This window comes from Anguilla rostrata, chromosome 9 (assembly GCF_018555375.3).
Source record: "Anguilla rostrata isolate EN2019 chromosome 9, ASM1855537v3, whole genome shotgun sequence".
Taxonomy (NCBI): domain Eukaryota; kingdom Metazoa; phylum Chordata; class Actinopteri; order Anguilliformes; family Anguillidae; genus Anguilla; species Anguilla rostrata.
The window spans coordinates 29,341,403-29,364,235 of record NC_057941.1 but is presented as its reverse complement, the minus strand read 5'-3'; the positions used below and the strand labels follow the sequence as shown (position 1 = coordinate 29,364,235).

Here is a 22,833-nt window from a genome sequence, read left to right as displayed (position 1 = left end):
ATGTTTTCACACCCCAGCAACAATCTCCAAAGGCAATTGCAAAGTCTAGAATCAAGACTAGACATCAACAGCTCTCTTCTGCATTCACTAACGACACAAATAAATACACCTGCCTAACGAAACACATCTGTGAAGCCAATTCAACAAATACTTGTAGTACCTTAAAATGGGGGGGCCATGTACAAAAGGTGCTGTCATTTCTAAACGGTTCATCCAATATGGATGAAAATACCCTCAAATTAAAGCTGACAGTCTGCACTTCAACCTCATTGTCATTGTATCCTTTCAAACTCAAAGTTAGAGTACAGAACCAAAATAACAAAAAATGTGTCACTGTCCAATGAATTATGGTGCTCACTGTACATACAGTACAGTATATCACAAAGGCACACACAAATCACATGGAACTGTTGAAAGAGAAAGGTTTTCTATAGTATTCTGTTGCTGTATATATACAGAAATAGTCTTGGAATTTTATATTTTTTGATGTATACATCAAGGTATATCTCTGCCTGGATGTAAATCAAGACATTCTCTACAAAGTTAGAACATGTTTTCCCCACATCATTGAATTAAGAACGACCACAATGATGTCTACTGAAAGGATACTTAAAGAAGAAAAAAAAACCCCAAAAAAGCCAGCTTTCAAAATAAAAAGAGGAAGAAAAAAGGAGGCAAGCCTAACTTCTCCCCTTTAGTAAGATTTCCACTTTAACTTTCTCTTTAAAAGAATTAACATCTTGGGAAGGCCCAGAAGCCTCAGAAGCCCAGAAGGCCCAGAAGCCTCAACTCAGAGCACGAAAACCAAATACCGACTTCGGGAACAACAGCTTCCCGTTTTATAGCCACAGCCACCCATAACAGTGCAAAACAACACAGACAACAACAGAATAATTACTACTTGGTTAATTTGTCCAAGTAATAATTATTCTGTCGTGGTGTGTGTTGTTTCTGCAACATCTCATTATAAGACCCACATATTAAAATATTTAGAAGAAAGAAATCGCAATGTGTTACCTCAACATTAATAGTGACCGTGACCCATGAAGACAGAGATGGGTGACCCATATCGGAGGCTGTCACATTCAGTTGAATTACTCCATTGGCTGTGGCTTCAATGGATTCTCGGTCCAGAGGTCCTTTGTTTTTTAGCAATCCAGTTCTTGCATTGATGCTGAAGTTTCCACTGAAGTGACTTTTTTCAATCTTGTACTTGATCTCACTGTTGTCTGTTCCTGGTTCATCTCCATCAAAAGCCTGCGGGGGAATTGTCATATACGTGATTTACACTTGAGGCCTTTTGTGATTGTTATGACCCAGTCTAGGTGTGAAAAAAAGGAAAAGGGAAACGAGTAGGACATGGGTTATGGAAATGACTGCAGACCTACAAGCAACTCTGGACCCTAACTACAGTACCATGGAAAATGATTTGCCCCTTCCTGATTTCCTCAATTATTCAATTTTTGTCACATTGAATGGTATTTTTTGTGTTTTGAATAATTGTCTTGCCACATAACCCAATAACACTTCAGCTTCAGCTCATGGACAGATGACCGGACATTCTCCTGAAGAATTTTCTGGTACAAAGCTGAATTCATGGTTCCTTCAATAATGGCAACTCGTCCATGTCCCGAGGCAGCAAGCATCCCTACAGTATCAGACTGTCACCACTATGTTTTACTGTTGGTATGATGTTCTTACTCTGAAATGCTGAAATATACGCCGCGTCCTCCAAAAAGTTCCACTTTTGACTCATCTGTCCATAAAACATTACCCTAAAAGGCTAGTCAAAACTTTGTGGTGACTAGAGATGTATCTAATTATTAATTAAATTTGATAAATTTTGTTATTGATTAAGTACCTAAGGGGACTATTACTTTTTCACATGGGTGATATCGGTGTTGATAACTTTTTGTTTTGTGTTTACTCAGTTTCCCTTTGCCTGATATTATATTTCATTGAAAGATCTGAAACTATTCAGTATGTCAAATATGCAATAATAGAGGAAATCAGGAAGGGGAGAAATACTTTTTCACAGCACCATACCTAACCAAAGTGTTACTTAAATGGTTTCAGCGCGGCTTTAAAAGCAGAACTACAAGACACTTAATCTGCAGGCTGAGAGCAAGAGTCCAAATAGCGTACCCCCAACAGAGATTTTAAATGCCACCTAGTGTCTGTCGTGGTTCCATATTCTGTTTGCTGTGCGGCGTCGTGGTTTGTGCTAATCGACGTCTTTTTGTGCTAATCGGCTACTCAGTATCCCTGTAGAGAAAACTGAGTGCTTATTCAGGGAACTGAGTGTGGTAATCTTCAGAACTGCCTGAGGGCGCTCCGAGATTCCCTTTGATTATTACCGATTGTTTGCACCTGATTGAGAGAGCTTGTATACGCTCACGTGAGATCAGTTCTTCGCTTTAGCGTCTACTTACGTACACGAAAGCCGGTACAGAGAAAAGCTCTCTTATAGAAACTGTGGTAAGAAAAAGTATATGATTTTTGAATTTAGCTTTTGTATTTGACTAGTAGTAAAACACCTGTCCTACTAATCACCTAGCTTTAATTCTTTATTTTCCTTAAACGCCTTTCGCCTTCCTCATTTACGAGGCACCCTTTTCTTTTGCTTTTTTTCAGACTGCACTGCAGTCTTCATAAAGTTCACTCACTCCTTATGCCTTAGTTTCGTTCTCCTGCCGATACATTTACTTTGTGTTGGGATATTCTCCCTTAGGAGTTGAGTCTTCTTTTCGTTATCCCCCTCCTTAAGTCCATTTCTGAGACCTAGTGGTTATTCCACTTCGGTGGGTAAACTTTAAGAAATCCCTTTTGAATTCACTGTAGTTGCGTGTGGTCTTTACCACTTCCCCACCCTCACAGAGTCACCTTCAAAAATAAATAAAAGAAAAATAATAACACAAGGGCTAGAGGGAGTTTAAAAAAAATCAAACATACAGAACAGAAAACTTACAACAGAGGTCATAACAGTGATATAACCTTAATATATGAGGCAAAATATGTACTGGAATCCTATTAACCTGAAAATGTTTCTTTGTGGGTGAAGTAGTGTTGAAGCATTCCATCATTAACATTACTGACAGAGTTGAGTGAAGGACAGAAATGCTCACCTGTATTTGAAGCTGAAGTTCAGCATTACTTTCCTCTTTCACAAAGCCAATGTAAGAATCTCTGGCCATAGTTGGTATTTTATCATTAATGTCGTTAAGTGTGATTTCCAGGACTGTGGTTCCCATGTTCTCGGCACTGTCTATCGCTTGAAGAGTAGCAGAATATACGGCACGAACTTCCCGATCCAGCAGTCTGTTGTTCTTTACTTTGATCCTGCCACTTTTTGGGTTGACATCAAAATATTTCAGTCTAGAAAGTGGAAAACAATAAATGGGTAAGTAAAAGGGTCGATTTACTTTTCTGTTTTTGTTTTTTATTTTTTACTTCAGTTTCTGTGTATTCAGTTCCATGTTACTGTTAATTATCTTTCAAAGGGTTAACCTTTGAAAAGATGATACTGTACCATAATAGTCAACTTGACTGGATTCAGAGCTGCCATATCCTTAATTATTTTTTTTACAAAATCCTTTGTGTCCAAAACTTTAATCATCATCACTATCTTTGTGTTGCATGACCTTACACTGTCCAGCACTTACATACTCTCTGGCAGAAGCCTGTAAGTGATTTTTCCAACATCCTCTGTGTCTGGATCTATAGCCTGTTAAAGAAAAGAACCGACAATAATGAACAGTAATAAACACATTAACTGTATGTTGTTGCTATACTACAAGGATAACTTGTAAGTTCTTTAAGGTTAAAAATACAATACTCTTGGCTGGACATTACATTATGGAGATATACTGTATCTTGCATATCTTGGAAACTTTGCCTCTGCCTTTATTGTGGACAATGATGTTTTGAAGACTCAAGGGCCTACATATTATGTAGCACAACTGAAAGCAAAGGCCATTCCCTGTGATCACAGTTTTGTTATTTTACTCTCTTCCTTGATGCTTGAATAGGGAACCTTACAGAAACTGTACCCAACTGCAGGGGTGAGCTTTGCATTTTGCCTGCCATGCATTTTCAGTCTTGGAAGGATACAAAATCATTGTACTTTTTTCCCCCAGCTGCAGTAAATCAACAGCATTATTTGTATAACAGTCTTTTTCTCTTGAATCTATAAAAAGCCCACCATTTCAAGTGGTATATAAACTATCCAAGGGGCATACCTGTCATGGTTTTGGCTGATGCCACCATTTCTTTTCCTTCCTGCGCCTTTTCTTCAGTTATTACGGCCATTGGTTTTATCATGCGCCTTTTCTTCAATTATTACGGCCATTGAGTTGATTGAATTATACACGTGCAAATTTTCTTTTTACAATTTGCACCTGTTGACGTTCTATTTAAACCCCAAGCAAGCAGATAAGCTTTGCTTCAGTGTCACTTATGTTGCACGAGAGCCGGTATTCTGTCAAGCGAGGTAAAGGTAAAGGTAAAGGTAAAGGTAAAGGTAAAGGTAAAGGTAAAGGTAAAGGTAAAGGTAAAGGTAAAGGTAAAGGTAAAGGTAAAGGTAAAGGTAAAGGTAAAGGTAAAGGTAAAGGTAAAGGTAAAGGTAAAGGATTGAGTTGCGATATTGGATTGTTGTGGCTATAAAATTAGCACAACAGTCTTTATCTTTTTTAGATTGTTGGCAACAAGTTAGTGCCACAATCTAAGCTCAGTATTCTTTCTTTAGGGTGTTACTTTTTCAGCCTCGGTTCGAGGTCTGTTTTCTTTGAGTTGCCCCGTTTTCTGCTCCGGCAGTTTTGTTTTATTTTCAAACTCCTTAAGCTTTCGTTTTTTTTACCCAGTACGTGGGTTGTTTTCTTTGGGATACTCTCCCTAAGGAGTATTGTTTTCCTTTCCCTTGTCTCTTGAGACTTTGTGGCTATTTTACCTCTGGTTAATAGCTTAAAGAACCCCCTGTTCAGTCGCGGTTGGTCTCCCAAAACTCCCACTCCCTCACAATACCATGGCCGATAATGTTGAATTTGTCATAAAACAATTTTCACCTACTGTTCTTTAAGCATGCATCAATGTTTGTTTCCTCTTGCTGAAATTCCTCTTTAAATACAAGCATGCTTACTGTTATCGTGGCAACAACTTTTCCAGTTCGGCTGTGTTCATCCACTTCTAAATAATATGTCTCATTCTTGAAAGCTGGGTTGTTGTCATTTATATCTTTGATCTGGATGGTGACGACAGCAGTGGAGCAGCAGTCCGCAGTCTTGGAAGTGTCAATGGCAACAATCTGAAAAAGAAAATTGTGTGTTACTCATTGAATTTAACACTAGAGAGTTCTTATTCATTTTAAAAATTGGACAACCTTATTAGACGAACAGTGCATTGTCTTTAGGAGTGCAACATTAATCATCATTGATGGGACTACGGATTTGTTTAAATCAATGTTATACGCAGCACAATAACAAATTTGTTCTCTCAACAAAATTTTTTTAAGTAACTGATTACAATAGAACTTAGACTAAGTTTGTTCAACTTTAAAGGTTCAGTGTTCTGTGAATGACCATTTCTAAGCTTCAGTGGAAAGCCTTTTACAGCAACCAATACATAAAAATGTACTTTAATAAAAGCAGAGAATCTGCACTTTAACCACATGTGAATTATTTGATTACAAATCTAAAATTGTGGAGTACATAGCTAAGCCAAGAAAAAATCTTGTTTTTTCCCCAATCATTATTCATTATTCAGTGAATCATTGTTCACTGTGTATTTTTTTTAGGTTCATTTGAATTCTTACAATCAGCATTTTTAGTTTCCTAAGCAACATGAGGCAACAAACAGAGTTAAAACGAGGTCAAATAATCAGTGCCAGAAATGCAGGTGCATCCGTCAGGTGGCAAGGAAAACAGTGTCAAAAATTATATGCAAATATGCAAAGCATGAACAAACTGCATTGACAACGAGGAATAGTGTTTCTAACTTGAAGCTCACAAATGGTGACAGGCATATACTGAACTAAACACCCAAAAACGACGGCGTCAAAATGACCACGGAATTCAATCAACACCAGAACCAACAACAACCCCAGTCTTTAAAAAAAAAAAAACTGTATGGGGTGAGCTTCCCATCGCTAGTATTTATTTAAGGAAACTTAAATTTATTTAAGGAAACGCCATTTGGAGACTGCTTGTATCGAATGCTAATGCACAAAGATGCATAACCTGGTGTAAGGAGCACATTAACATTGTAACATAACAGCCAAGGAATATGAAGCCATTTAAAAAAAACAGGTTTACTCTATGGTGCACACACTGTTCCCTCATTATGCCCCCATATTCCAAATTCGAGAGTAGTCGCACGGAAATCAGGATTAAGGCAGACACCTTCCATGGCTTCCATAATGACCAGATCTAAACATCACTGAGCCTTTTTAAGAAGTTCTGGAGCACAGAGGACTAAATAAATTATATACTGTGATTACATAAAATCCAAGAGGTGTTAAGGCAGTCTCAAAGCACTTTACCTACCTTTTTTTCTAGCTAAACCAGGATAAATCTGGCTCTGGACAATGCTGACTAGGTGCACAGAAACATTCAATTACATGCCCTTACCTCAACAATCATGGTTTTCTTTTTTTCATAGTCAACATCGCTGGGGTTTCTGATGAAGATTTGCACTGGACTGCTTGATATGGCCCAAGGAGGAGACACAGAGAATGCATTTTTGTCTGGTCCTTGAAGATGCAGCTCAAATCTGGAATTTACCCCCTAGGTAATAAGGAAAATGATCTAGAGCCAAGCATTTTCTTGCAATCCTAAGTTTATATGTCAGCTGGTGCATATCACATATGGATGTTTTACTCCTGAGCAGACACAAATGCGGAATAAAATGTAAGAGGTGCTTCAGCTGACCTCATCCAAATCTCTGGCAATAATGTTTAGATCTCCAACAGGAACGCCTACAGAAGACTGCTCATTGGTGATTCCTCTGAAGTGTCGCACTTCCTCTTTGAAATTACATTCAGGTTGACAGTTGTAAAACCTGGGCTTGTTGTCGTTAATGTCTCCAATGTTGATTTGCACATCTGTTGTGGTGTTGGAAATAGTTCCATAAACATTTGGTTTAGTTTCACTTGCCTGAAATTAAAAATACATTAATAGCAGTTTTACACAGAACCCAAAAATCACAGTATACACTATTTTTTGTGCTGATGGAAAATGCAAAAAAAAAAAAAAACTGGATTAAATTAAATGCATCACATATTATTTGCATTATTGTGCATATATTGTATTACACTTATGTGTCTCCCATTTGTTTCTCATTACTTACCAACACTTGCAGTTTAACAACAGCATTCATATACAGTAAATCTTCACGGTCAAATATAGTTTTGACAAGTATGTTTCCACTTTCCTCATCAATTTCAAAAAGATCAGGCACATTTGAATCTGTAGGTGAGCAAAAAGAATGTTTATATTTGGAGAAAAATTGCACTCATCTGTAGTTTAACTCTGGTTTGATAACTAAATCAAATATGCAGGTGACGATAGTTAACTGGAATATTTTCGAACTGGAATTTGAGCCATGAAGCATGAAAGGTATACTGACTTTGAATTTTGAAGCGGATCTTGTCATTGACTCCTGTGTCAGGATCTATGGCTTGCACTTGGAACACTGTTTGGCCCTCAAAAATAAAATAATTTGAGAAATTATTTTAATTATGAATTTTAAATTATAAACTGTGAGACCATAAGTTAGTAATCATTTATTATTGTTTTAACTGATTTGTTATAGATGTGTATACAATTCTACATTAATTCAGAGATTCAGCAATGATATTCCTTACCTCAAAACAAAATGCAGATATTTAATACCTTCTTAAAAATAATTTGACAATTTTAAACTTAAAAGATTACATAAGTGAATGGAAAAAATGTCATTTCCATTAAAAACTTGCATTCATTTGTAAGGCAAGTCAAGGTAAATGTTGATTGACCTAATTTGACTGTGTTTTATGAGATGCTAATATGAACACTCACCACAGTGGTATGCTCATTGACTGTGACTGAATATGGAACATTTAAAAACTGAGGCACCAGATCCGGGACATCGATGACAGTGATGAAGGCAAAAGCAACACTCGACTGAAAGACGTGAGAATGCCAGAGAGGCCCCCCGCCATCCTTAAATAAAAACAAGATGGCTTTAATTGGAATCATAAAATAGATTAATGTACTCTTCAATTCCTTCAGGTTCTAAAAACTTGGTCCCGAGGGGCCCGTGTAGATGCTGGATTGTGTTCCAACCTCAATTGATACCCCTAGATGGTGGCACACTATTAATTCTTCTACGATTAGACACTTTCAGTGTATTTTAAAGTCAAATTATTTAAAGTATATTTGCTCTCTTATGTCAAATTATGGACCCTATATCGCAGTGGTCTCCAACCCTGGTCCTGGAGAGCTACACGGTTTGCTGGTTTTTGTTTTCACCTTAAAATCAGCACCCAATTGAGACCCAAGACACCAGGTGAGTTGAGCTAACTGTGTAATCAACTGCTTTAATTGCTTCATGAAGTGTAGTAGTAGTAGTAGTAGTAGTAGTAGTAATTTATTTCGGTCCTTATTAACAATTTTCCAAAAAGAATGCACATAGAAATAAATAAATAACAATAAGGCATTCAATTAAAAGTAAAACAAAAAACATAGTGCAGAGACACTATGAAAACCAGCAGACCCTGTAGCTCTCCAGGACCAGGGTTGGAGACCACTGATATATTGATTTCAACTACAGTGCGAATGTTTCAGGGCACTAATGGAATTGCACATTTGATCCTGTGAAAAGTTTTTTTCCTCTGCCTAGTTTGGTAATTTTGGTTTGTGTCAGTTTATATGTGCTAATTTGATGAATATGGGCATCATGAATGCTGATAAATACAAACAAATCTTAACATATCATGCAGTACCCTCTGGACAATGTTTGACTGAGAGAAAATTCATTTGCAGGAAGATAATGACCCCAAGCACACTTCTAAGAAGATCAATCCACTGGTGTTCTCAGAACAATAGACAATGGAGTCCAGACCTCAACATCACTGAATGTGTTTGGGATTACTTGGATTGAGAGAAACAGAAAATGCAACTAACTTCTTAGACTGAACCTTGGAGCTGTTTACAAGAAACATGGAAAATTATCTTGGCAAATCTTGTTGGAAAACCCGAAGCAAGTCTCCTGAAAATAATGGAAGCTGTAATGAAGGCAAAGAGTGGACACACTAAATACTGAAAGGTTTAATATTGTACATGTGTGGAGGTTTTTGTGTAATTTTGTGTTAAATGTACATTTGCTGCATTATTTTCTGATATTGAAAAATAAAGAACTGGAACTTTGTGGCTGCCTTCACTGGAAAGTACACAAAAGAAAGGGTGGTCTCTGACAGTACTTTAAGTAGCTGACATTAAATGTTTTGGTGTTTCTGCCAAATGAAATAGCATTGTGTTTAAAGACAATTAATCAGCGTGGCAATGATTGATTTGAATCTTTGCCATGCTGTCCTGATGTTAATGGATCTACGCATTCACATTTGCAAGTCAATGACTGGCTGACTTAATGCAGTCTCAGTACAATTAGAACAAATAATGTCAAATAACAGGATATACCAAGTCAGTTATCAACAAATGAATTTTGACTGATCATTTTTCTCTTTTGTCCCCAATGATTGTGGAATTTCAGAGCTCTCATTTCCAACACCCAAGTCCAACACCTTGCTGCTAATTTCATGCTTTTCTTCACCACGCAGATACACAGCAAGCACTGTCTGTACCTGCATACACATACTGTATATACAAACTATTGTTTTCAATCACTTGTAGTGCCAAACCTAGTTTGCTGCTAGTTGATGAATGTGGTTGCTTACATCTATGTAGTGCTTGTTCATTCTACTGTACCTGCTTGTTATACATACCGATGCATTGATCTTCAACTGATAAAAAGTGCTTTTGCTCGTGTAATTCAATCTGCCAATCAGTTTAACTTCTCCAGTCCTCTCAGAAATTGAAAAAAGATTCATACCATCATTTGGCACAACCTTGGAAAAACCACAAAAGCCAGATATGAAAGACAACATGTAACACGCGCAAATTGAAAAAGGACACACGTATCAGATATACAGTACATATGTTAAGTATAAAGAAAACACTAAATAATAAACACAAGGAATTCTTACATCATCAATTTTGTAGCTCACAAGTGATGCCAGCCCATAGTCTGCATCTCTGGCAGTTACCTGGAATAGAACTGTGTCCACTGCTGTATTCTGGAGAAATAAACAACACAGCTTATAGTATAATGTGATTACTGATATAATTTTTCTCAAGTATTTGAGAGTTTGACTTTCCCCTTTTAATTTATGACAATACAGATGTAATATCCAATCAGACTTTTACATCAAAGTAAAAGAATAAAACAACAGGAAGAAGAAAGAAAAAAAACTGGACAAAATGCAAACTACCCGTGGCATACAAATGTTCTGTGTGTCTGCATTAAGTTAAGTCTACGTGTTTATAAGTCAGATATTTTAAAATGAAGGGGACAGATTTGGCTCTGTACATCACAATTTAAATTTGTAATCAAACAAGTGCAGATTCTTAGGTTTTTTAAGGGTATTTTATTATTACATTTTGGTTTTATACATAGCCCCCCCCCCATTTCAGGTCACCATAATGTTTGTGATAAATGACTTTTTCTGATGAATCAGGTGTATACAATTGCTTCCTTAGTGCAGATATAAGAGAGCTATCAGTATCTAGTCTTGGTTCTAGGCTTTTGATTGCCTTTGGAGTCTGTTATTGCTGCTTGTCAACATGAGGACCAGAGTTGTATCTTGTATATATTCTACAAATGTGTCAATATAGAGGATTATATTGAAACTGTAGAGACAAAATTTGACTGCATGTGACAGGGCCTCAAGAATGATGGAAGCCTTTGCTTACCTCAGAGACATCTTTATTGAATGGCGCATCAACAAATATGGGCCGATTATCATTGGCATCATGCAGAATCACAATCAAAGTTTTTCTAACCTTTTAAGAGAGAATAGTGTTTAGTACATCACATGTAAAACAAGGTATTTCAATATTGCAACACACATATTGCTATATATTCATATTCATACTTACAGCATCATTCATTCCATCATAAACTGATAATTCCACATTAAAGGTAACTTTTTCCTACAAGAAAAAACAAAACAAAACAAAACAAACAACAACAACAACAACAACAAAAAACATGTCTGACTTCTTAATTGTGAATTATTACATTGAATTTCAAAGCTTTATGTTTTGATGTAAAATGAGTTGTTGAGTCTCTACATTACATCTTTTAAGTCACTTAAGTTCAGGACACAGTGATTCATTGTAAAGATTTGGGTAATGGGTAATAACATTTTTCATGAACCATGAATGGATTCTTTATATTCTCTACATACACACACTTTTAACATTTTATATATCTAATGCTGTCATTGTGAAAAAAGGAAGTCGTACAAAATTATCAACACATGTGTTGTTAAATTTGCTAGCATTGTGTTGTTTGCTCTTTGAAAATGGAGGGATACTAAACCCTCAATAGGATTTTAATGGGCTTTCGGTTATAAGTGAGACACAGAGGACAATATGAATTCGCAACAACAAAGTGCACTGTCTGTATTGCAAACAGAGCTTTTTGTAAAAGGGTAGTGTGACTTGTTTACAGAATCATAAGTATCAACAGAACATGTAAAAGGGTATAAACTGTGTGGAAGGAAGGAGAAGGAAGATTATGTGAGTTGCTTTACCTGGCACTGCCAAAAGGATAAGGTAGTGTCTGTTCTGGGTTGTGTCTTTTTTGACTAAACAAACTGAGTGCAATAGACTTACCTCTCTGTCAAGAGGAGACTTAATGTGAACAATTCCTGAGTTTGGATTTACACTGAAGTAAAACCTGTTCTCTCCATTGATGCTGAAGGTCAAAGGATCATTCTCTGCATCACTTGCTTGAATTGTGAAGGCATAATGACCTAACAGAAACAGTATAATTTTGTATCTTTTCATTCAGAATTAAAAATCTTATTTTGTGCACACACACACACACACACACACACACACACACACACACACATACAGGTAATGGCCAAAAGGTGGCAACCCTTAGGTAAGTGACAGACAGAAAGTAAGTTGAAAGCTGCTTCCTCACACAGTGCTTCAACACAGGTGTGGTCGAGTGAAGAAATTAACAGCCCAGCATGCTCAGGGTCATTTACAAAAATTCTTGGCAGGCGTGGTTGCTTATAATATTGGCTAGCAGGGCTATAAGAAGAAAACTCAGTGACTTTTAAAGAAGCAGGTTTATTATACTTCTAAAGATGATTATTTATTGTTTATTTAAAATCCAAAGTCCTGAAGTACAGAGGAAAAATGACAAAAATAGTTTTTCTGTCCGAATACCAACAGACTACACTGTAAATTTACCATGTATTTTATTCATGGAATGGTTTTTTTTAAATCATGTATTGGACAAATAAAGTGAAATTAAAATTTAATAGAATAGATGAATACACAAACAAAGAAACAGAACATAAATGTAAAAATGTATGCTTACCAACTGGTATGTCCTCTCTTAAATTAATTAAAGTCATGTGTATGATTGGAGATGTGTTTCCAGAGGCTTAAAGAAAACATAAAACCAGATAGGTTAGTGAGAGACAATAATATACATGTACAATGATGTGAAAAAGAAAGTACATATCAGGACATAGCTAATCCTCATCTAACCTCACGTGACAAATAACAAATAACAGATTTTATTTTGATATTTGCAATTATCTTTTCACAGAAGACTTCTGTGAAAAGATAATTGCACCCCATGATTCCCCCTTTAGCACTGGGCCAGAATTCCCCTGGTGTAACATAAGAGACTGGTGAACTGTATTATTTCAGGCTATTGACGCTGAAAGTAGTTCTTCAGGCTACTGAATCATAGGATGCACTTACTTTTTCACCGAAGGCTTCTGCATGTTGGCTTATTTTTGGTTGAATAAATAAAGTCCAAGTGAAATCTTAGGTTTACTGTTAGGACTTGGTGAGGTTTAGATGCCAGGGTTAGTTATGATCTGTTTTATGTAATCTCATGTTGTATAGATAATCTGATGTCATATAGAGAAGGCAAGTATTTCAATCATTTTCTTAATCCACTGTGATCTTGCAATCAGTGTAACTGTCATAATTGTCAGTGTTCAGTGAACAGTTTCATGTCAAAGATCTTGGTGGATCCAGAAATCCATTGATATCTTCCCTATTCTTGTCAAGCTATGCATACCTCACACTGCTTTGGCGACTTCATAGAAAATAAAGTCATAATAATAATAATAATAATAATAATAATAATAATAATGTTTTTTTATATAGAGCTTTTCAGAATCTCAAAGACGCTTTACAACACAGGGAAGAAACAATCAACAAAAGAAACCAGGGTACAAGCATAATTATCAACAAAAAAAAAGTACTGAAGAAAAACAATTTTCCAGAATCATCTGCACTCACCTCACATAACATAAGTTTTAAGAAGTAAAGTATGACCTTGAACTAAGCACAATGACTCACCTGTTTGGAAGAACAATGCAAAGAAGAGCAGCATGAGGCTTGCCTCCTTCATTTTCCACGAGGACTGCAAAGAAAAAAAGTTCTAATTCTCAGTCACTTAGGTTGAGCATCTAAATGTAAAGTTACAACATAAACTATGCAACATAAAAGAGGCCAGTCAGATCACGTTTTGGCTGATGATCTCATTCGTTCAACTTTTTAATAGTGATTGTATTACCCATTAATTTCATAGCATTGATCTCTTAATGAAAATATTCTGTTTTTTATTAATGCTAACTATTTAATCTTCTATTTCCTTTTTCAGATGATCCAATCATGGAAATTTGCTTTTGTCAAGTTAAACCCATTTTACATAATCCATTGTATCTTCAATGAGAATGTGTATTTTGTGTTTTATGTTACAATTAATATTTTCTAAAATTCATGAACGGATATTTCACATTCTTGCAATTATTAAAAGGAAAACGAAAGGTACTTTTAATCCAGCTGTCCTCATACATATACAGTATGAACTGCTTTTAGTTTTGCATCATAACTACAGATTACAGTCTTTAATATGCTTGTTAATTATTATTTACATCAGAATGAAGGCCTGTAATCTATCACATGGAACATAATCATGGTCAAAATTCTGTCTTCTTAAAATGTTAAAGATAAATTCTACAATGAAGATATAATAGATAACATATTTGATGAGATAAATAATTCTCGAAATAGAGTGTACTTACTTGCGTTGCAGGTTTTATCTCCAGTCTGTTGGATGCCTTCCTCTCAGCTATAAGAATGTGAAGACCAGATCAGTACATGGCTAGATTCACCAGTAATTAACTGCTTTTGCTATTAGTTTCCTAACTGTAAGCATTAATCTTTAACACACTGTGAACAGAATAGTCGTTGAGCCTTTTTTTTCCGATTGATGATAAAGCATCTGACAATGTGCAATGGGTTGTTTGCTGCAACTCCTTCTGTAATGAAAGCTTTAAAATGTCAGGTTACAGTCCCTCTCTGGAAAATCAGTAACTCAGAGCACACTGTTCATACCGTAAACTCAATCTGATTCACACAATAAAGGACAACTAAATGAGAAGAACAGGGCAAGCTTTGATGTGTCTTCTGGGTTGGCAGTGTAGAAAAGCCGCCACACTAATTACTTGAACCATTACACTTCGCTAACTCCATTTAAGTTCAACTACGGGGCGTTTAGAGGGACAATTGCACTGTCCTTTGGTATAAATGCCTCAGCCATGGTCCCAGGCAGATCTTCTATTTTATTCCTGCATGTCCTAGCTATATATCTGCAATTGTGTGGACAATTCACATTTAATTGTGGACACAATTGCTGATTGAGGGTAAACCAAGTCACTTTCAATAAAAAAAAAATAAAAATAAAAATTGGCGTTCATGAACATCTGAGCACTCTGTGTGTAAGACTAATGAGCTCCTCCAATTAAATACTCCCAGAGAGTCCTCAAATGGCCGCTGATAGCTATCTTCAGCCAAGGATTATCCAGTGCAGAACATTGGTACATTGTTCATAAATATGACCAAACACAAAAAACATGGCCTACATTCCAAAACAAAATGAAAACAAAGGGGTGGTTGTATTTGCTTCTATCTGCATTAATGAGTCTTCAGTGGTCTGGATTGGGGCCTGATGAATCTGGGGGATATTGGGAAGCTGAGCAACCCTTCAGCATGTGTTCATTTTAAAGGCATTCAAAGAACATTGCTAAATGTTTTCACTCATGATATACAGATGTTGTAGAAAAAATATCAGTATTTATCGGTATATCGGTATATTTAATATTAATATATAAACTAATTGCGTTTTTAAATTATCACACAAAATGCATTCACTGCTTTCGTCTGCTGAAGTTGATAAAGCCTTTAGGGTGGGGATGAATAACTGTGGATACTGTAGTTATAGAAATGATAGGCTTACAAGAGGATAATGACAGTGCATAGGCTATGTAAACGTGTACTCCAAGGAGAAAGGAGGGAGAAATGTGCTGATTTCGTTAAGACCAAAGAAATGACCTTTTAAAAAATTGCACTTTGTATTTCTACTTTCCATTCCGTTATCTGTTTTGTCATGAACATTTTAACGCTTTTCTCAGTGTTTCTGTAATAAGCCTTGATACATTTTCCCTTAGCCTATATAAGAAAACTGCTATAATTTATAAATACAAACATTTAAATTTTTTTTTGCTTTTTATTTTGGACTCATCTAAAAAGAGGTTCGTAGCAGGTTTTGAAACTCAAATTGATTGAGTTGTGTCCTTTATTTTAAGAAAATAGATTTCCAATACATGATTCCATAATCTTTATCAAATTTGGTTGTTACTGGTGCATACATTGATGCTGTAATAGTAGATACATCTGATGTTGCTGCCAGCTCATGTGCAGGAGCTTGTCTTCGCAAAATACAACTTGGGGAATTTTGAGTGAGAGCATAATAGCTTAAGATGTAATCCTTTCAATGTTTTATTTTAATGAATTTATTCAAGCTTATGCAGATCAAACATAAAGGTAAAGTGAGACTTCGACAAAGAGGGGAGAAAAAGTATTACCAAACAAAGAACAACAAAACATGTTAGCACATTCTGTCATTTTTATTTCATTAGAAGTTCATAGCATCCAGTAGTTCATAATGAAATGAGGGACAATTTTTTTAATTATAAAATATTTTTTTTATTACCTGTTGTTAAACTGCACTATTATTGATGTCATTGTAAAACCATGACTTTAATGCTTTAATAACTCAACAATAGCAGTGCCAGTTATTATAATGTTAAAAATCAGGGATGTTTGGCATTTTATACAATTTAGGTTAAACCAATTCCAGTTTTAGCCATGCCTGCTTTCGGTTTTCTCCAAATTCAAATACAGATCATTTTCTGGTTGAATCTCTGAGTGATTAATGGAAAAGAAACAGCCACCTGGTCACACACATTTATAATAATCACACACCAGCTTTGTTTGTATGGTAGGCTATATGCTTAGTAAAAGCTTACCTGTGCGTTAAGAAACAAACAAAAGCAGCTTTCCTCATCGATTTGGACATTACCACAACTCACATGGTAAGTTACTAATTTGCCTGTGTGTCAGTGTCGTTCTTTATGAACAAAGCCTCAAGCTTCATAAACTGAGAATGTGGCTGGTCTTACGTTACCACTGGAAATGCGTTTCCTTGATTAACATTTGTATGTGTTGTAAAAACCTGAGAAAGCACATTATAGGGCATTTTTATTTACTGTTACAATTATTCTGCTCCTCTGCTGAAATCATACTGACTAGGTGCTATGGATGTAACATCAGACTGCGAGTACTTTGGTAATTTAATTGTATCTAACTTTATTAATGTATAAATGTAACTGAAATGCCTAATTACTGCTGACATCAATAATATTTCATAGTGCTTGGCTAAATATTTAAATAAGCAAATGAGCAAGTGAATGAGCAAAATCCAAAAACTGTTACATTTATGGTGACCCTCCCCTACTGTATTGTTTTTGTAAAAAATAACCAACCCCCTCCCCCCTCTCCCAACTGTGACCCCAGTCACCTCAACCATGTAAGGCACCAGCTGGTACCGCAGTGCTGCCAGACATATTCTAGCTGATTTTCAAGCACATTTTTGTATAATTCTAGTATCTCCAGCAGTTTTGTTTTCAGCAGCAGACTCAGTGTAATAAAAAAATAATTTCTTGAGTTTATCAGGTTTTTAAAGGGGATTTCTATGCCATTTTAATACCATTACCACTCCTGCCATGCTTTGAGATCCAAATAAATCAGTCCTCCAAAAATATAATTCTGCAATGCTCCTTTTCTTAAATGACAGCCATAGCAGAGGCAGAATATACTAACCTAGAGCAATGATAGTGAATGATATTAAAGGAAATAAGAGCTGAGTGAGAAAATAGGTCAATGTCCCTTTAAATGAAATCAGTGCTCCAAATCAGTCAGCAAATTGTAACCCATGTGGTCCAGCCTTTCTCCTATTATCTTATTCAGCTAATTCCAGAAGACACTCCCCATGCTCCTGCTCTCAGTGCAGTAATTTCAAGAATAGAACATTGTCTCTGATGATGCTAGGGAATGACGTAGGTCTACACCCCCCCCTCCCCCCATTGCTCTCTCGCTATCTCCCCCCCCCCCTCTCTCTCTCTCTCTCGCTCACTCGCTCAGTCATGCTGCTCAGGCACTGCAGTAGCAGAGGAATGCTGGATTTGCTTGCTTGCTGATGAACATGGCAGAGCTGAAAGGCAAAGTATAAGACCGATGCCATGCTACGTCGCTCAAACCAGGTGAAAGACAGTAGGATGAATATGAGAGGAAAAAGAAGACAGTCATAAGGATCTTATCAATCTGTGATTATCTTTCCCGCTCCGAAGCTCAGTGGATGACAAGACTGGTTTATGATCCTGTTCCCCAGGCATAAATACCTTTCTGCCTCTTCTTTCATCGACAGAATCAAGTAACCAAGACAAGGGTAAATCTGAGCTCCGGATTTATGAGTCAAATCGTGTCCTCCACCTGCTCGCGGTAACTGCACAGGCATTTGCCATTGTGCCCCTCCCCCATTAGTCTACCTTGCGCTGAGGTATTTTTACCGGGCAATAAAACGGCGAGAAAAGCAATATTGTCAAAGGAATTGTTTTTTGTACTGGCGAAGCCTCCACGGTGGCTGTTGTTGAGCGTCTATAAGCCGGAATCCTTTGGAATCTTTTGGAATGGCCTTGTTTTGCAGCACTGCACCATGCCTGCAGGTGCAGTGAAGGGGAAAGGCAAAGATGAGGATACAGGAGTGCCTGACTGCAAGTCTTTAAGCTTGCTATTTTTGATTTTTTGATGCTGCTACTATTGAGGTAATGGTCCTATTATTACTATTATTATGATTTTATATATATATTTAATTAATTTATATATTTATAATAATTCATTTATCTATTTATTTATTTATTTATTTATTTATTTATTTTTTTTTTGGGGGGGGGGAGCAGTTTCCTGCTGCTGTTTCTATTTTTGTCAGATTGATTGTCTATTAACCATCCCTGGTGTAGAGAGGATTAGGTGTAGTACCTTTGGCCCTTGGTAATATCCTTTGTCTCCCTTAGCTGGAAGACTGATTTGTGGAGAAAATGCTTATGGCCCGTGACACCGCCCAGGATGAGGCACAGAAACTGCATAGGAAGTGGCTGAAGCACCAGACCTTTATGGCCGAACTTGCTCAGAATAAGGAGTGGTTGAAGAAGATTGAGAAGGTGAGAGCACCGGAGAAGTTGATTTCTCTTTGTCTTTATATTAATAAACGATCCTGAGGGTCGCTGAGGCTCATTAAGTCCATAAGGTTAGATATCAGGGTGCTCCCCTTTACAAAGATGCTTTGCATGATTTGCCATCGACTCTTTCTATAGCAAACTGGCATGTCTCATTGCGCATTTTTATAGGGGGTAGTCATGTGATGCTTTGGCTTCTGTGTTATTAAATTTGTTTGTCTTTCCTTGGGTGAGGAATACAGCTTTTTGAGCATGCATTGCAGGTTGTAGGGGCAGAGTTTTTTTTCTCAGTGATTTAAAATCAGATTGATAATAATTATGATGAATAGGTTTATTATCGTCCCGTAATCTTTTCTGTTTTTTTTTTTGGACCGAATACACATTCACTTGATGTTAATCTTGAGCAGCAGAAGGCTTTGCTGGATCCAAAATGACTGTCTGAATCTGCTGCCCCAAAAGCCTGCATCCTGAGTGTTTTGATAAACTATTTATAGGCCTATTCAGACCTGAGATGCATGTGCGCAAGATGCTATTTTAGCCAGCTTGCTAGTTAAGCAGTCTTCCTGTTGCAATATTACAGTCATAAGCAGCTATGTTATGCTAATGTTAACTATATCAAGTTGCTTATTCATCATTACTACATTATTCATTTTATGATTTGCTTTATTACTTCACATTTTACACAAAAATAATTACAATCACTGTTTCAGATAAATGTTGATCATAGCAAATCACATACCTTCCTAAGGTCAAAAAAGAACTGCTAATATTGAAGGCTTTATATCTCTTTTTTCCTAAATGTAGCATGCTTTTTTGTAGTAAGCAACCTTGTGCTTACATAAGCATATACATTTCTATGGTACAAACCCTGGACTTGGCTGTGGTTACACTGAGGAGTGTCACAGCCTGGTGCAATTTTATGAATTGGTATTATGAATACCTCCTCACCTAAGAGGTGATATGTTCTCTTAATATTCTATAATTGTAATCGGCTTATACATCGATTAAAGGGTTGTATGGTTTCAATTTTTGCTCTTTGATTTTTAAATTTTTAAATTTTATTTTGGCATTCGTGGATTTATACCTTGTGATTTTCTTAGCAGTGCATCCCCTGTGTTCAGTGAAAAGTGGGGGCTGCACCATTCTCTGATCTTTCCATTTCCTGCATTTAGATATACCTATTATATTGTTGTTTTTTTACAACCCTTTAGTATTGTTTATTTCCATACAAGATTTCCGATCTATTTTAATTTTTACATACCTCTGTAAAGGGGCTGGCATTTAAATAAAGTGATGGGCTCTAGTAGTGTGGCATTATGAAGTCAGCAGAAGAAAGGATATTTAGGATAGCTAGATGGATATCTAGCGAGTGAGTTAACAGGCAAACAGCTATTGGAGGCCTTTGGGAATTTGTGTTGAGTGATATTTAAAAACTCTTGTTCATTTTTTAAATGAGGCCCATATCACATTTTTGTTTTTATATTGTGACCAATATCTGATTTGCTTTGTGCAGTCGGTAGCTAACCAAATATCATACCATACCCAAAGGTAACAGTAGTGTTAGAGACTGTCCTCTGAACAAAAAAAAAAAAAGCTTTGAGTGAATGGTGCTTTTTACTGTGCTGCTAGACCCAAAAATATCCATTCCACAGAGATGTATTTACAGTGATAATTACAATAAAAAACACAAAACTAATCCAAAACAGAGAAAACAAAGCCCAGCTTTGGCTAGCATGACCCCTTTAATGGTTCACCCACAAGCACATACTGTACAAAGAATACAGTAGTCACAGTTCATGTTCAAAGACACTATATATAAGGTCACATGACTTTCTAAAGCACATGACCAACAGGGATTCAGGGGGTCATCATAGGCACTGAATTAGCACAATAATCTGACTAATCACACAGTTAGTGCTTAATTGTGACTCCTATAAAAGTCATTTGTTTTCCTAACATGTAAAGAGGAAAGAAAGCAAACATGGATTGTTAAACAAAGTATTCGAGTGACACCATGCACATATTCAGAAGATTCAGCACAGCAATTTAACCATAGATGCACACAAAACAACAAGCAATGGTGTAAAAAAAAGTAATAGATGATGGGGCTATCCATAGCTTAGGCGTATGTGCGACTGCATTTGCCTTCTCAATAATGCAAGGTTCATGTTGTACTCATACTTGGAAATCCTCAAAATTCAGTCTATTGAACTGGACTGGCATTTGGCCAAAGCTCACAAACTACCTGGAATTGTTAAAGAGGGTTTCATGCATTGCCTATGCATAAAGTTGCACTGTATAGCACTTCCAAATAACGCAATAATGGAGAAAAGTTCAGACTTACCAATAAAACTTCCACCTAAGCCATGCAATCAGGTACAAGGCCAGTTCTAGGCATAGGCAATAAGGGTGGTTGCCCATGTTGCTGTTTGTACAGGGAGTGCCAAACAAAGGTTATAAAAATAAATGAAAATCCATGCATTTTGTCCATGATAGCATGAGCATTGGAGGCATGGAAGTTGGTGGTCCACCCCACCCTCTACCCCTCAGACTGCAATCTCACTTAGCGTGGCAGAATGGGTAGAGCTATGCCAGGGCAGGTATAGCCGGAACCAATCCAGGTTAGTTGCTGATATGTATTGGGATATGCTGCATGTGGTTCAGCAATAACAAATGACTGACTGTATTAAACACAGCCACTCATTGCTGCTGTAACAGTGCAGCAGAGTGAGAGGTCCTCTCAGCAGCAGTGCAGCAGCTGGGCTGAAGCAGCAGTAAAGTGCCTGGTCTGAGTGGTCTAAGTGGTTTAAATGCTCAGAGCAGTGGCAAGATGAAGGACAAGGTTATTCGTCCAGCTTAGATCTGGCATTTTGGAGAACCTATGCCCCTGCTTGCCTTGAGGTCTACAAACAGCTGCAACTCCCGATGCAAGGGATTAATCTATGAAACTGGAGCTACGCTGACAGTGAGGCCTAGGCCTCAAATCTGCCGGCATAACCTACTGGTGAAACTGACTACTATGTCATTACATATGTCATTTCATTACTGAAACTACTGTTTTTGTGAACTTTTGGTTGGACATCCATGGTTTTGTAAGTGAATTTGCTTGTCATAAAGAGACTAGATAACTATTACACTAAAACTCAGATTCAAGAAAATGTTCATAACTTAACAAAGCATGGACTTACAGCAGAAATGGATTAACTAAGAAAGCAGAAACTTCTACAGGAAGAACAAACTAAATACCATTATTCTAAAAAGGGATATAAAATAGGAAAATTACTCAGCTGACAAATTAGGAAAAAAGACAACAAAATAATTTAAAAAAAATTATTTCCTATAAAATGGAATGAAAATAGCATTCTTTTCAGTGTATGCAGAACAAAACTATGGAACAGTTTCCCATAAAGAATAAGCATTTTATATTACATATTTTGAGTGTCATCTGAGAGCACACTTGCTTAACACGACTCTTACTGTATGCAGTTGCTGTTGATTTTACATATATTTTTCAATGGGTTAAATATTTGTCAAGCACATAAAGCATTACAATTTAAATTTGTTCAGTGGCTGACTTTAGACCACCCAATGGAAACATTGCAATGTACTTACTTGGATATTCCAATAATTATGTATTGTATTTACATTATACATCATGCATGTATTTTTCTCATCTCATTTATTTCTCACTATTAAACATATCGCACATATGAGGATTAATATTCTGGCAAAAAAGGTAGGCAGCTGGTAGGTCTCTGTTCAAGGGGAAAGAAGTATTCAATTCAGGACTTTCATGTCATTGAACATAATATCCATGCAACTGCTGACAAGATGAAATTTGACTGTACCCTCATTTTTACAGAGCCAATGAAAGATAATGTGACAGGAAACAGAACAGATAGGGC

At 36.6% G+C, this 22,833-nt stretch overlaps 2 protein-coding genes across 5 annotated transcripts in view; one reads left to right on the top strand and one right to left on the bottom strand.

Moving 5' to 3' along the window:
- LOC135262327 (cadherin-related family member 2-like) overlaps positions 1-15,010 on the bottom strand; it is a 33,409-nt gene extending 18,399 nt beyond the window's left edge. The window contains exons 1-17 of the mRNA XM_064349298.1: positions 14,378-15,010; positions 13,650-13,713; positions 12,649-12,714; positions 11,928-12,067; positions 11,187-11,240; positions 11,001-11,090; positions 10,235-10,324; positions 9,974-10,096; positions 8,049-8,192; positions 7,618-7,693; positions 7,339-7,457; positions 6,921-7,145; positions 6,621-6,776; positions 5,135-5,299; positions 3,663-3,724; positions 3,126-3,375; positions 1,018-1,257 (exon numbers count right to left, since the gene is read on the bottom strand). Coding sequence (XP_064205368.1) covers positions 1,018-1,257; positions 3,126-3,375; positions 3,663-3,724; positions 5,135-5,299; positions 6,621-6,776; positions 6,921-7,145; positions 7,339-7,457; positions 7,618-7,693; positions 8,049-8,192; positions 9,974-10,096; positions 10,235-10,324; positions 11,001-11,090; positions 11,187-11,240; positions 11,928-12,067; positions 12,649-12,714; positions 13,650-13,701 — 2,052 coding nt within the window. The 5' untranslated portion in view covers positions 13,702-13,713; positions 14,378-15,010. The remainder of the gene's footprint in view (positions 1-1,017; positions 1,258-3,125; positions 3,376-3,662; positions 3,725-5,134; positions 5,300-6,620; positions 6,777-6,920; positions 7,146-7,338; positions 7,458-7,617; positions 7,694-8,048; positions 8,193-9,973; positions 10,097-10,234; positions 10,325-11,000; positions 11,091-11,186; positions 11,241-11,927; positions 12,068-12,648; positions 12,715-13,649; positions 13,714-14,377) is intronic.
- A 2,828-nt stretch (positions 15,011-17,838) lies between these two features.
- Positions 17,839-22,833, top strand: part of sptbn4a (spectrin, beta, non-erythrocytic 4a) — a 29,934-nt gene continuing 24,939 nt past the window's right edge. For all 4 annotated transcript variants that reach the window (XM_064349300.1, XM_064349299.1, XM_064349303.1 and 1 more), the window contains exons 1-2: positions 17,839-18,517; positions 18,767-18,913. In XM_064349300.1, coding sequence (XP_064205370.1) covers positions 18,791-18,913 — 123 coding nt within the window. In that variant the 5' untranslated portion in view covers positions 17,839-18,517; positions 18,767-18,790. The remainder of the gene's footprint in view (positions 18,518-18,766; positions 18,914-22,833) is intronic.